The 11,802-nt window shown below is 35.9% G+C and overlaps 2 protein-coding genes and 1 non-coding gene across 4 annotated transcripts; 2 read left to right on the top strand and 1 right to left on the bottom strand.

Annotated features, from left to right (window-relative positions):
• Positions 1 to 1,059: 1,059 nt before the first annotated feature.
• Positions 1,060 to 1,130, bottom strand: TRNAG-GCC (transfer RNA glycine (anticodon GCC)). Its single transcript has one exon. It is a non-coding gene; the product is annotated as a tRNA-Gly (tRNA).
• Positions 1,131 to 1,890: 760 nt separating this feature from the next.
• MGE1 (Co-chaperone GrpE family protein) lies at positions 1,891 to 5,290 on the top strand. Of its 2 annotated transcripts, XM_011099532.3 has the most exons (6): positions 1,894 to 2,263; positions 3,291 to 3,546; positions 3,631 to 3,824; positions 3,943 to 4,110; positions 4,686 to 4,814; positions 4,949 to 5,290. In XM_011099532.3, exons 1-6 carry the CDS (start codon positions 2,135 to 2,137, stop codon positions 5,045 to 5,047), a joined length of 975 nt encoding a protein of 324 aa, XP_011097834.1. In that variant the 5' UTR covers positions 1,894 to 2,134; the 3' UTR covers positions 5,048 to 5,290. The 2 variants fall into 2 exon arrangements, with proteins under 2 accessions (XP_011097833.1, XP_011097834.1); XM_011099531.3 differs by having other exon boundaries at positions 1,891 to 2,263; positions 3,291 to 3,824.
• Positions 5,291 to 5,868: 578 nt separating this feature from the next.
• LOC105176658 (trigger factor type chaperone family protein) lies at positions 5,869 to 11,593 on the top strand. The gene is made up of 13 exons (XM_011099530.3): positions 5,869 to 6,214; positions 6,517 to 6,600; positions 7,016 to 7,144; positions 7,351 to 7,439; positions 7,811 to 7,994; positions 8,204 to 8,294; positions 8,826 to 8,980; positions 9,422 to 9,514; positions 9,623 to 9,715; positions 10,011 to 10,091; positions 10,202 to 10,351; positions 10,915 to 11,010; positions 11,167 to 11,593. The coding sequence occupies exons 1-13, from the start codon at positions 5,924 to 5,926 to the stop codon at positions 11,242 to 11,244; spliced, it is 1,614 nt and encodes a 537-aa protein (XP_011097832.1). The 5' UTR covers positions 5,869 to 5,923; the 3' UTR covers positions 11,245 to 11,593.
• Positions 11,594 to 11,802: the final 209 nt, after the last annotated feature.

The following is an 11,802-nucleotide window of genomic DNA, read 5'->3' as shown; positions in this document are numbered from 1 at the left end:
TTTGAGTGACTAATAGAAAATAAACATACCCATTTAATATCCATTTTAATTCATATAGGAACCATAATCCAAGTTTGAATGAATGGATCCGAATTTGAGTGAAGAATTTGGAGACATGATTTCATATTAAAAAATTTTGAAATGTACCATTATTTAATGAAACATAATTTAAATTTAGAGGTTGCGATTTGAAATCCTTTAAAACTAAAATTATCTAAATAAATCCATAAAATTTGAGATCATAACTTCAAATTTTTCGATTCAAATATAACTTAAATAGATTTAGCTAATGCAACATACGTTGAATCCAAATTAAAATGCTTTTAAACTCAATCCAACTCAACATAAAATTAATTGAGTTGAATTCAATCATGGATTTCAATTAGGGATGTACAGTTTGGTTCCCGATACTGAAAATTTGGTATATCAGTACCGTACCAAATATTGAATATTTTTTGTAAAAAAGATATGTATATATACATTATTAAATATCATTTTATTAAAAAAGACTAAATTTTATTATTTCAATTAGTATAGCAATTAATTAATAAGTATTAACTAAAAAGATTAAAAACTAACAACTATTTTTTTAAGTAAGAGCGATGAAATATTATTAATTGAAACAAATTGATTACAATCATTTCTGTCAGATATTAATATCTAATAAATTATTATAATAATTATACTCTGATCAATAATATCAAATATACTAAATCTAACAAACACCTACTATTGCAATAGAAACAACATCCCACGTATAAGACGGAACTCGAACTCATAACCTCAAAAATTATAGGGCCTCAATTTCACCAACTACATTAGGTTTTATTGGCCAAAAAAAAAATAATGAACTATTTTAATAACTAATAAGTGTTTCAATCCATATTTCAGCTCTACATCGTAATATCATTGACTAATAAGTAAATTCCAGGATATAAAAAACGTAGTTAGAAAAAAAGGAGGGCTCAGATGCACTGCACTTGTTCGTCCAGAGAGATCCGACGGTTGTGGGTAACCCAATATCCACAGTCGAGCGCATTGGGTTCGTCACAGCTCCTCTGCACCAGCCGGGAATCGAACCCGGGTCTGTACCGTGGCAGGGTACTATTCTACCACTAGACCACTGGTGCTTGTTGAATTTCAATAAGGTACTTTCCACTCATCATCATAGGAAACAAGTGTATCTATGATAGCCATCTCTTTATCATAACATTTAAGTTAAAATACAACAGACTCCCTTCAAATTTGTATAATCATTAATATTATCTTGCTATTTTGAGAATTTCAAATATTTCTTGAAATTAATAGTTGTTTAACAAGTATCACGACGATCGTTAATTCTAACAGGTTTTTTCAATAGAGTATTTGTAATTATGACAAATATTAGGAATCTATTTTAGTTTATCCTAATATTTAAAATAATTCACGCCAATAACCTAAAAGTTAAGTCTAATTACAAAAATCTATCATGCTCTTTGAATACTTACTCTGAAAATTCATTAGGAACTAAAATTTACACGAGCACTTTTAAAAGAAAATTACATCTACAATCCCCTAGACAAAGTTTTACGAACTAAAACTTGATTCGTAGTGTTCTTTGAAATTAGCCAGGGCGGCACATTATCTTTATGTAAGTATAATTAATTGTATTTCATGCTTAAAAATATATTATAAAAATAAAATATAAATCAATACATAATATTTTATAAAAAAATAATAAAATAAAATAAATAAAAAAATTAATATTACAGTGTTATAAATCGTGTTTTATATAAGTGAATAAAAAGGCTTTTTTGTGTATAAAGAACAATAATAGTAGCAACTCTCTTTTTGATAAAAAGAAAGCAAAATGCATCCCCACCGCAACCGAAATAAAGAGCTTCTGGACGCTTCTAAACCCCCATTCGCACCCAAAAATCTGAGGAAGAAGACGTTAATACCCTGCTGATTACTGCATGCGGTGGATGTTGCGACACCGTATTTACGTTGTGTCCGTAGGGTTAATCAAGTCAATCACAAGTCCATTCCCGTATTTCTTCCTCCCCAAGTCCCAAAATCCCTCCTAAAACCCTGAAATCTTCGCTGTTCAGATTTAGCCCTTCCGATAAATTCCATATACCCATTCGTCGGAGCCATGTCCCTGAGCAGAATCACGACTCGGTTCTCCAGGACCGTGTTGTCTCAGTGTCGCAATTCGCTGCTCTTCTCTGGTCGCCATGAGAATTACCACTTTTACTCTTTTCCACGAGGGCCGGTTGATAAGGTACTGTTTTCGTTTTCAGGATTAGGGTTTTCCTGGGTTGTCGCCCCTTTGCTTGGTACTTGTGTTTTTCTTATTTGATCGATGGGGTCTTGGATACTTTTGGTGTTTTTATGAGTCGTGGTGGTGATTTCACTTTTCCTCTTTGAAATGATTTCTAAGCTGAATCGAGTATGGGTTTGGATTTATGTACTATCTTGTGTTTATTTGTCTCTACTCTTTATGTATTAGTTTGCTTTCTGCATGAGATTTTCAGTACCTTCTATTTTGGTATTGGTTTCCTTTTTTCTGCCTTTCATTCCAGTCAAAACCCTTGTTGATTATTCTTTTATGCGTGGTGTAATTTCATTAATTATTTTGCTGTTAAGATGGTTCATTGCCTAGAGATTAGGATATGAACCTCTTAGATTCAGAAGAAGCTATTCTGTCCCAAATGATCAACTTTCTGGGTTCCCTGAAGTATTTTCCGGATGATGTGGTGAATTTTGGGTTTAGTTGTCTAAGATGGCATGGAAATAGTAAAATCGATTCACATAGGCTTGCAGCAAGTTGTTCCATTCTTCTACAAGATCCATGCTAATATCGTAAAGAGACCAGTAGAGATGCCAAGTTAGTTCAGGAAATTTCTGTTCATGGAGTTTATATTCATACGTCTTGATTTTATTTTTGCAATGTCATGATTTTCTATTCTACATGTAAGAAAATATATGGCACAATGCTTATTTGAACTTTTAAATGTCTATGGACACCTTCAACATGCCAGTTTATTGGATACAGGCTATGCTATAGCTTTGACATCGATTGGGACCATCAGTTTGCAGAACTGACTGGTTGGCATTGAAGTATGTAAACTAATAGAACTATCCTGGGGATATTGGAGGATACTTTTCTGGGAGAAATATCTGATTTATGCTTGAATGGGTTGTACAGACAGCTAGTGCTGCATGTTTTGCTCTCGCCTGCTGCTTTTATGTAGTGTATATGACCAGAAATTAGTAGTATCAAGGAGATATGCTCTTTTCCATTTCAGGTGGTATCTGGTCAGGTGTCATGGCTACATCATTCAGCCATAAACTCGTCAGCCTTTCAGTGGTTTGGATTCTCGTCATCTGCATCTCCACAGCCCAATGAGAAGGAGACAGCTCAATCTGCAAATGAACCGGAAATTAAGGGTGATAATGAAGCTGCTGGTGATGCTCCTCACCAAACAGAAGCATCGGACAAAGAAGCTGCTGCTACTCCTCAGCAAACAGAAACATCAGTTTCTGATGGAAAAACTGAATCAGGTTCTGCTAGGGGGCCTCACCCTAACACGTCTGGGACTGTCAAAAGGAGAAGAGGTACTAAACGAGTTGCATTTTCTGATTCAGATTCAGATGCAGAGAGTGATCTTTCAAGAGATGATCTGGTGAAGCTTGTGGCTGAGAAGGAACAACTTCTGGCAACGAAGCAAGAAGAGCTTGAGACAATGAAGGATAAAGTCCTGAGGACTTTTGCAGAGATGGAGAATGTGAAGGAGCGTACTAGACGTGAGTCTGAAAATGCAAAGAAGTTTGCCATTCAGGTTTGTGGATTTGTTTTTCTATTTACTTAACATGTCTGGAGGACCATGAGCTTCTGATTATTTTTCCTTGGCCTATTCTAGGAAATTCAATTAATTATTTATTTGGCATATGATGCAGAATTTTGCAAAAAGCCTTTTGGATGTGGCAGATAACCTGGGTAGGGCTTCTTCTGCTGCAAAAGAGAGTTTTTCAAAAATTGATGCATCAAAAGATACGACAGGAGCTGTTCAACAACTTAAAACACTCCTGGAAGGTGTTGAAATGACTGAAAAGCAATTGATAGAGGTATATTGTACTCTTTCTCTGATATTGTTTTGTCTGTCTGCTTTTGACCAAATACTTGCACTAGTTGTTTTAGTGATTTTTTTGCTTAAGGTTATTTTGCAAGACAGTAGGCTTTGCCTCAGTTTCTTGTGTCATACCTGCAAATCTTGGCTACAATTACTAATTGTTGGTGTTGGACTTTGTGTTATGTAATTAACTTTTATTTATAGCTGATTTCTGTTATATTAAATATTTGCTGAATTGAAACAAGAATACAGGAACTGATTGTGAATCATGAGACTATTTGGAAACTAGAGCTATCGATCAGTTGTAGAAGTGTAGTAATTTATGAGGAAATAACTGAAAACAGTGACGATCAGGGTCTTCTGCCAAAATGCTTAGATTGTCTGAAAGTAACTGGTATAGTGGGCAAGTATTCGTCTGCTGCTTAGAGTATCTGATAGTAATTGGCAGTAGTGGGCACTTGTTTGTCACCTTCAAATACTTATAGAATTTGTCCAGTGTGGAGTCTGTGATGCATCCGGAGCTGCAGATATAGATTGATAACTGATGCACCTAAATTTTGTGATTTACAGGTATTTAGAAAGTTTGGACTGGAGAAATACAACCCTGTAGATGAAGAATTTGATCCGAACAGGCATAATGCAGTGTTCCAAGTACCAGACGCTTCAAAACCAGCTGATCGTGTTGCAGTTGTTCTGAAGGTATCCCAAGCTGCATGTGCCAACTTTCTTTAGCATTTATTGCAGCAGAATACCTATTATAACTTCTACATTGTTGTAATCTTATATACAGACTGACAAATCCTGTATGTAATTGCCTCTGTGTTCCTTCTCAGGCTGGATACATGCTGCACGACCGAGTCATAAGGCCTGCTGAAGTCGGTGTAACAGTGGCAGTGAACAAAGACGAAGCCGGGCAAGGATCCGAGGCCTGAGGGGAGAACATTGCACAACAATGACTCACGTGCAACGTCCAAGTGCTTAACTCGTCAAACTGTATCTTGTTCGGATCAGCTTCATGCATCATTCCCATTGCCGACAATAGAAACTATAGGCTACTTTTACCTTTTCATCCGTTTTATTGTTGGTTGTTCTTGCGGATCTTTTCTACGAGATTCATGGCAATGAAAATTTTGGGTGACCGAGAGCAGAAATTGAAGAGGTTGATTCTTGTTGCATCTCTATGGCCCCCTCCAAAGTGTTTGTACTAATAAAAGGTTGCATATCGCCCCAAATTCAATGATATATCTGGTTTGGTATATCCCCAAAGATTTTGGGACAGTACCCAACTTAATTCTATGCGCATGCTGAGGCTCATTATTAGGAATGAAGAATTACTAATTTTTCTTTAGGGTATATTATAATAGATGCTTTTAGATCTGTCGAAATTATAAATATTATTTTTTTATTTAAAAATTTTTAAATATTATTTAGAATTAATAGTTGTTTAATAAATTTTTTTTATAATTAACTATTAGGAGGGGTATTTATTATATGATCGATAATTTTAGAGAGAATTTATAATTTTTTTAATTGTTATAATGAATTATTTACGATTATGATAAATTTTAAGACAATCTGTTACGAATTACCCGCTTATTTATGTGAGTCCTATGTTTTCCTTTTTTAATGTCTAACAAAAAATCATATGAATTGTTTTAAAATAAAAATTTCAGAGGTGATCAACCTTCGCTTGAAAAGTAAAACGACGACGTCGATCCTGAATAAATTATAGAAATATCTTATCCTCAGCAGTTAACAGAAACATAATCCATTTTTCTCAGAGTCACACAGCTGCTCCAAGTCCAACAATGGAGGCCCGCGCTACTTCACCTGCCCACACATTCTTCAAATTCAACCCCTCTTCTTCCTTCTCGCCTTTCCCATCTTCTCTCTCGTTTCTCAATGTGTATCTCCTCAAGCCCATCAAGACCCCGTTACTTCATTGTTCCCGCCAATTCTCTCCTTCCAAGTGCCCAACTCGCGGGGCGAAGTTGACCCGCTTTGTAGCATCGGCAGCTCCGGCGACTGCTGATGACGTTGTTGCCGAGAAGCTTCCCGCTGATATTCAAGTTACAGAGACGCCAGAGCCCAATTCTAGAGTCGGTTTCCTTTTCTTCTTTCTCTTGTTAACTGAATTTTAGAGAGTTTTCCTCGTCTTGTTCTGTAACTGCTGGCTGGATAAGTGGGACGTTCCTCTTGGTTTCGTGGGCTGTAATATCCTCGTTTAATACTTAAGTCCACCTTTTTTCCTTGGCGTTTTGACACCAATACGCACATTTTTCCTTGGCGTCGACAAGTGTCTTGAACTCTGTTTGATTAGTCGAAGTTTCTGAGGGTTTCGCGTTTAGCATGTTTTGGTCTGGTTTGATGTCGTGAATAGTAAACTTATTTCTTTGTGCAGGTGAGGTTGAGTGTGGAGGTACCTGCTGCTGTATGCGATGATTGTTACAGAACAGTCATCAAGGAGTTCACCAAACGATCAAAGGTACGTCCGACCCAATACTTTGATCGAGATTCTATTTTCATCATTATCATTGTTGCAAATGTGCTACACTTTAGTTATTTGTGTTCCAGTGATGTACTTAGGGAAATCTATAAGTACCTCTGTCTTGGAAAAAGAGCAGCCAGTCACAGAATTCCTAATTTCTTTCCAGTTTGGCATACTTGTGGTCCGTGTGTTTTCTTTTCTTTTTCGCAACTGAAAAATCCTGTTGCATTGATGATATTAAAAGATGTCTTGTCTGTAATTACGAATTTTCATTTTAGGTTCCTTTTTTCTGCTTTCTTCTTGGTGTTCCCATTTTACTGCTATTCACAAGTGATTTACTAAATGGGGCAAATAACTAGCTTATCTTTGTCTACAACCCCGTTAATTAATTATCTTTGTATTGACTCTACAGGTCCCTGGCTTTCGTCCTGGGAAGAATGTGCCAGAGAGTATTCTTATTGGTTATGTGGGGAAGGAAAATGTTAAGAAAGCTACCATTGAGTCTATCTTGAAGAGAACACTTCCTCATGCCATGTCTTCGGTTCGCCTTTATAGTCTTTATGTGTTTACGGAACATCTCTTTCAACCTACTACTCCATTTGTTTGAGTGAAGAGATTTACTTTGAGTTGAGATACATTTTAACCTTCCTTTACTGGTGTGATCCATGTGCTGCAATCATACCTCACTCATCATAAATTATGAGAATTCTATTATGTGAACTGATTTCAATGCTTGTGACTTCATAGGTAAGTGGAAGAGCCTTGGAAGATTCACTTCACATTATCACCAAATTCCCAGAGATGGAAAGCACTTATTCTTCTATGAAATCACTGAGGTTTGTTTCCAGACTTCCTCTAAACAAACAACTATACATCAAGAACTAGCATAAACTGTATGCTTTGGCCATCTAAATAGTTTATCCATCTACCACAGAAAAAAAGTTGTAAAGTTCTGCTTATTGCTTTTCATTTATTAGAGGATGTGGCTATATATGACTTCTTTTTTTATTATATTAAATTTGTTGATATGAAATCTTTTTTGTTTTGTTTTGGGGGAGGGGGTGGGGTTAAGGATAAAGAGGCGTTGCATGTGGTGGTCTATAGTTTTATTTTAAATTCATTTTAATATATGTTTACAAACATACTAGTAAGAAATTGTGTCTCATCGCTCATGGCTGGAATTCTTAAACCTGATCTCGTTGTTTAGATATGATGTTATTGTTGATGTGGTACCTGAAGTCAAATGGATTCCTGAAGATGGCTACAAGAATTTGAAAATTGTGGTTGAGATTGACAAGGAAATAGATGCCCAGACTGCAGCTGAACAAGAATTAAGACGTCGTCAGAAGGCCCTTGGTGCTCTGAGAATCGTAACTGACAGAGGGCTTCAGGTAATCAAACTAGGCACATCTCTAGTTGATATCTCCCTCATATTCCAAGCATCTAAGGCACTTTGTTAGAAGATCAAGTAGAATGAATATTCTATCAATCACATTTGACTGAAATACTGCTTTTACTCTGTTGCTAAAACACAATTAAATAGAGGAACAATGCCTTTTGCTTTTAGGTCAAATTAATTTCAAGATTAAAACTTCTGCAGGTAGGTGATGTTGCTATTCTTGATATATCAGCTACAACGATTGAGCAAGATGAATCTGCTGCTCAAAGCATACCATCAGCGGAGAGTAAAGGTTTGTGTGCAACTCTAATATTGTCCCTTACGAGTCAGTCATTCTGATTTATCTTATCCTGGCTAACATAAGTCCTTTCCCTTTTCTTTCTTTATTTCTTTCTAATAGTTTCTAGGGCCTTCACATTCAAGTAATGGAAAAATTAGGAAGAGAACAGGATAAGTTGGTTTATATGGACATACATGTTTGCGACAGCATCTGTCGTACCTCTTCTGAACGCCTTAAAGTTAAACATAAAGATGGATCATGTTTTGTCTTGTCATGTTATTCTTACCTTAACTTAATGGGTATGCGACAAGTGAATGATATGATTCGAGATCGCACACTTTTTGTACCATCTCATATCTGCATAAACTACTAAGAAGAAATGTACATAGTTTAGTGTATTACTTTCTACTTAATTATTCTCCTAGAGGTGTACACAAAGTTGGGTCATGTGACAAATATGAAGATTGGGACAAATTTCTGTTGACACTTGATTAAAGGCTAAAAATAGCTTTTTCTTTGTTCTTTTCTTTTTTGTTTTTGCAGGGTTTCAATTCGACACGGAAGATGGAGATAAAGTCCTTCCAGATTTTCTCGACTCAATTATTGGGATAAAACGTGGTGAAACTAAGTCTTTTCCATATGTATTTCCTGATTCATGGAAACAAGAAGATCTTCGTGGAGTTCGCGCTCAATTCACGGTTAGTTAATTTATTAAATTAAAAGAAATTAATCTCAATTGTTACACTAAGATGTGCGCTCACACGTACATACGAGCATGATGAACCTCTTGAGCTAACTTGCTGCTTGTTCTTTTCCCACTATATTTTTGTCTTCCTATTTCAAAAAGGTTATTAGCTTTTCCCTAAAATAAAACAAAGAAAACCATTTGGTTAAAGGACTATAATCCTTGCCTGTCAGTGGCATCTGATGCTTGATATGAGTTACTTATAAAAACTAGTTTAAACGCTATTAACTCTTATAAATTATTATTCCTCAATCAATACTCCCAACTTGGAGTTCTTGATATCAATATCAACTTAAACCATGTTATTGTTTATGACAATATTTCATAGCATTTAGGTGCTTTAGTTTAGATGCTGATTATTCTGTACATTTAATCTTTATGCCTATCTTTCTAGGTGGATTGCATGGAACTGTTCTACCGAGATTTACCTGAACTGAATGACTCTATTGCTGATAAGATACTATCTGGATGCAGCACCATTGAGGAGGCAAGTTGTTAAACATGTATTTTACCATGATAATGAGTTAATGGTGATTGCTGAGCTTACCCTGCAGCACAAAAATCTCAGTGGAGGTTTACCATCTCTAATTTTCAGGTGAAGGAAACATTGCTGCAAAAGTTTCTTGAAGTGGAGCAAACTGCCAAAGAACAAGCTACAGATAATGCTATCTTGGACCAGCTACACAAAGTATTCTCTATTTAATCTCTTTGGACATTAACAGCCAGTTGAGACTTTTGATGAAATTGAGCCTTTTGTCTTTCTTTCTCCTCCTTGCTTTTTTTCAAAAAAAAAAAAAAGAAAATGCCAAGACATTCACCATACTAGTATAGAACTAATGATATTCTGTTTCCAATCTGTGCTTGGTAGCGATGTCATCTGCTGAGAGCAGTTATATTACCATTACTTGAGTTCTTTATCATAAGTAAAGGTACACTTTTGATTATATGTCCTTAATCTTGATACATCATCTCATACTTCTCAGATGGTTGAAGTTGATATTCCTCCATCTTTGTTTGAGGACCAAGGAAGACAGCTTTATGGAGCCCAACTCTTGCAAATTCAGGTAACACTTGCATTAGCATTTCCTTCATGGGATAATCTTCTCTTATTGTTGATTATCAAGTCAGCTGCATTTTAATCTGTAGAGACTCATGCTTCAATTTTGTTTATTAGGCAAATATGAAACTTAACGAACAGCAGCTGGCATCTTTGTCTAGTCCCAAGGCTGTAAAGGAGTATCTGGAAAATCAGAAAGAAAATATAACAAATATTATAAAGCAGAACCTAGCTGTTGGGGACATATTCAAACGTGAAAATCTGCAGGTATAAACTTTTCCTCTTTATGCACTCTCATCATGTGTGCAGTTTTTGTCAACTATTGGATAGGAGATTGAATCTCAAATAGATATGATGTGTGTTACATGATATAGAACATTTACTCAGATGCCTACTATCTGTGAGTTAAAAATGTTTCCATTTCCACCACTATACAAGAACTATGCTTGAATTTCCTCAAAATTTTCTTTCAAATTGCAAGTGGATCGGTCTGCTTAGACGCACATGGGCATGGATATGCTGGTAGAAAGTGCCCATCTACTTTATCATGATTGTTAATTTCTTCATATTTCAAGTTGATTCAGATAGCCTTTCCAAAAATTTAGTTGCTTGCTATCCAGGTAGCACAAGCCACTGGCACGTAAAGAAGAGAGATATTACCATGAACTATGTTGTGCTCCCTGGTTGATTAGATCGCTATCATAGTAGGATTGTAAGGAAAAAACATCATCATAGAGCAATAATTTTGCAAAGAACTTTGGCCCTCATCTATTTTGTACCAGTTTCCCAAATGAGCAATACATACATACATAATGTGCTTCAATGTGCAGATTTTAACGGATGAGCTGGTGAAGGAGGTGAACAATTCAATATCTGAATTTAAGCGCCACAACCAAGAATATGATGAGGGGCGAGTCAAAGAACAGGTTATTAACTTAAAATAAATTAGTAATTCAACTGCTAATAAACATCAATCTCGTAGTCTGTAGCTTATATCAAACACGTTGATGAGCGGAGAAGTACATCATTTTCTTGCTATCAAATTGCTGAAAGAAATCTGTACTTGCATTGATGTTGCTCAGGTAGAAGAGGTACTTGAGGGAGCCAAAGTGCTGGAATGGCTTCGAGAACGAGCAGATATCCAGTATATAACAAAATGAGGAATACATGTGTGATACCATTTCATCAAGCAGGCTGCCTCATTGGCTGCCTCCCAAGTAAAACCATGTTTCTCCACCGCTGTCCAGATAAATGAGTCCCGATGTTAACTGAGGAGAAGTGTGTGAAGATGGCAGGGTGGTACGAAGTATCAAATCTTGAAAGGAGAGAAGAAACCAAGCTCTTTAGGCATACAAAGCTTTAATGGGAAGGCGTGAGTATGTCTGTGTAACTGGGATTCTGCTGTGTATGACAATAGTTGAGCTCTCTAGACCAATTATCATTTGCTTCTACTATTAATGTATACCATTATTGAATCTTGAATATTATGAAATAATGTTTTTCATGCAACCTTATGCAGCATACACATAATAATTAAATATATATAGTTTTTGAATGGTGATGATACCTAAGCAATGAATGCCATAAAATCTCCTCATCAAGAATACAATACAATATCTCTATCAGATGCCTCCATGCCTAAATATCTTCATCCCATCCTTAGTATCCCTCACCCTCCTCCATCTTTTATTTAATTAATAATTAGTGGCTGAAATATA

This window comes from Sesamum indicum, linkage group LG13 (assembly GCF_026168435.1).
Source record: "Sesamum indicum cultivar Baizhima isolate 11 linkage group LG13, ASM2616843v1, whole genome shotgun sequence".
Taxonomy (NCBI): domain Eukaryota; kingdom Viridiplantae; phylum Streptophyta; class Magnoliopsida; order Lamiales; family Pedaliaceae; genus Sesamum; species Sesamum indicum.
Note: the sequence above shows the minus strand (reverse complement) of the source record. Positions and strands in the feature narration are given on the sequence as shown.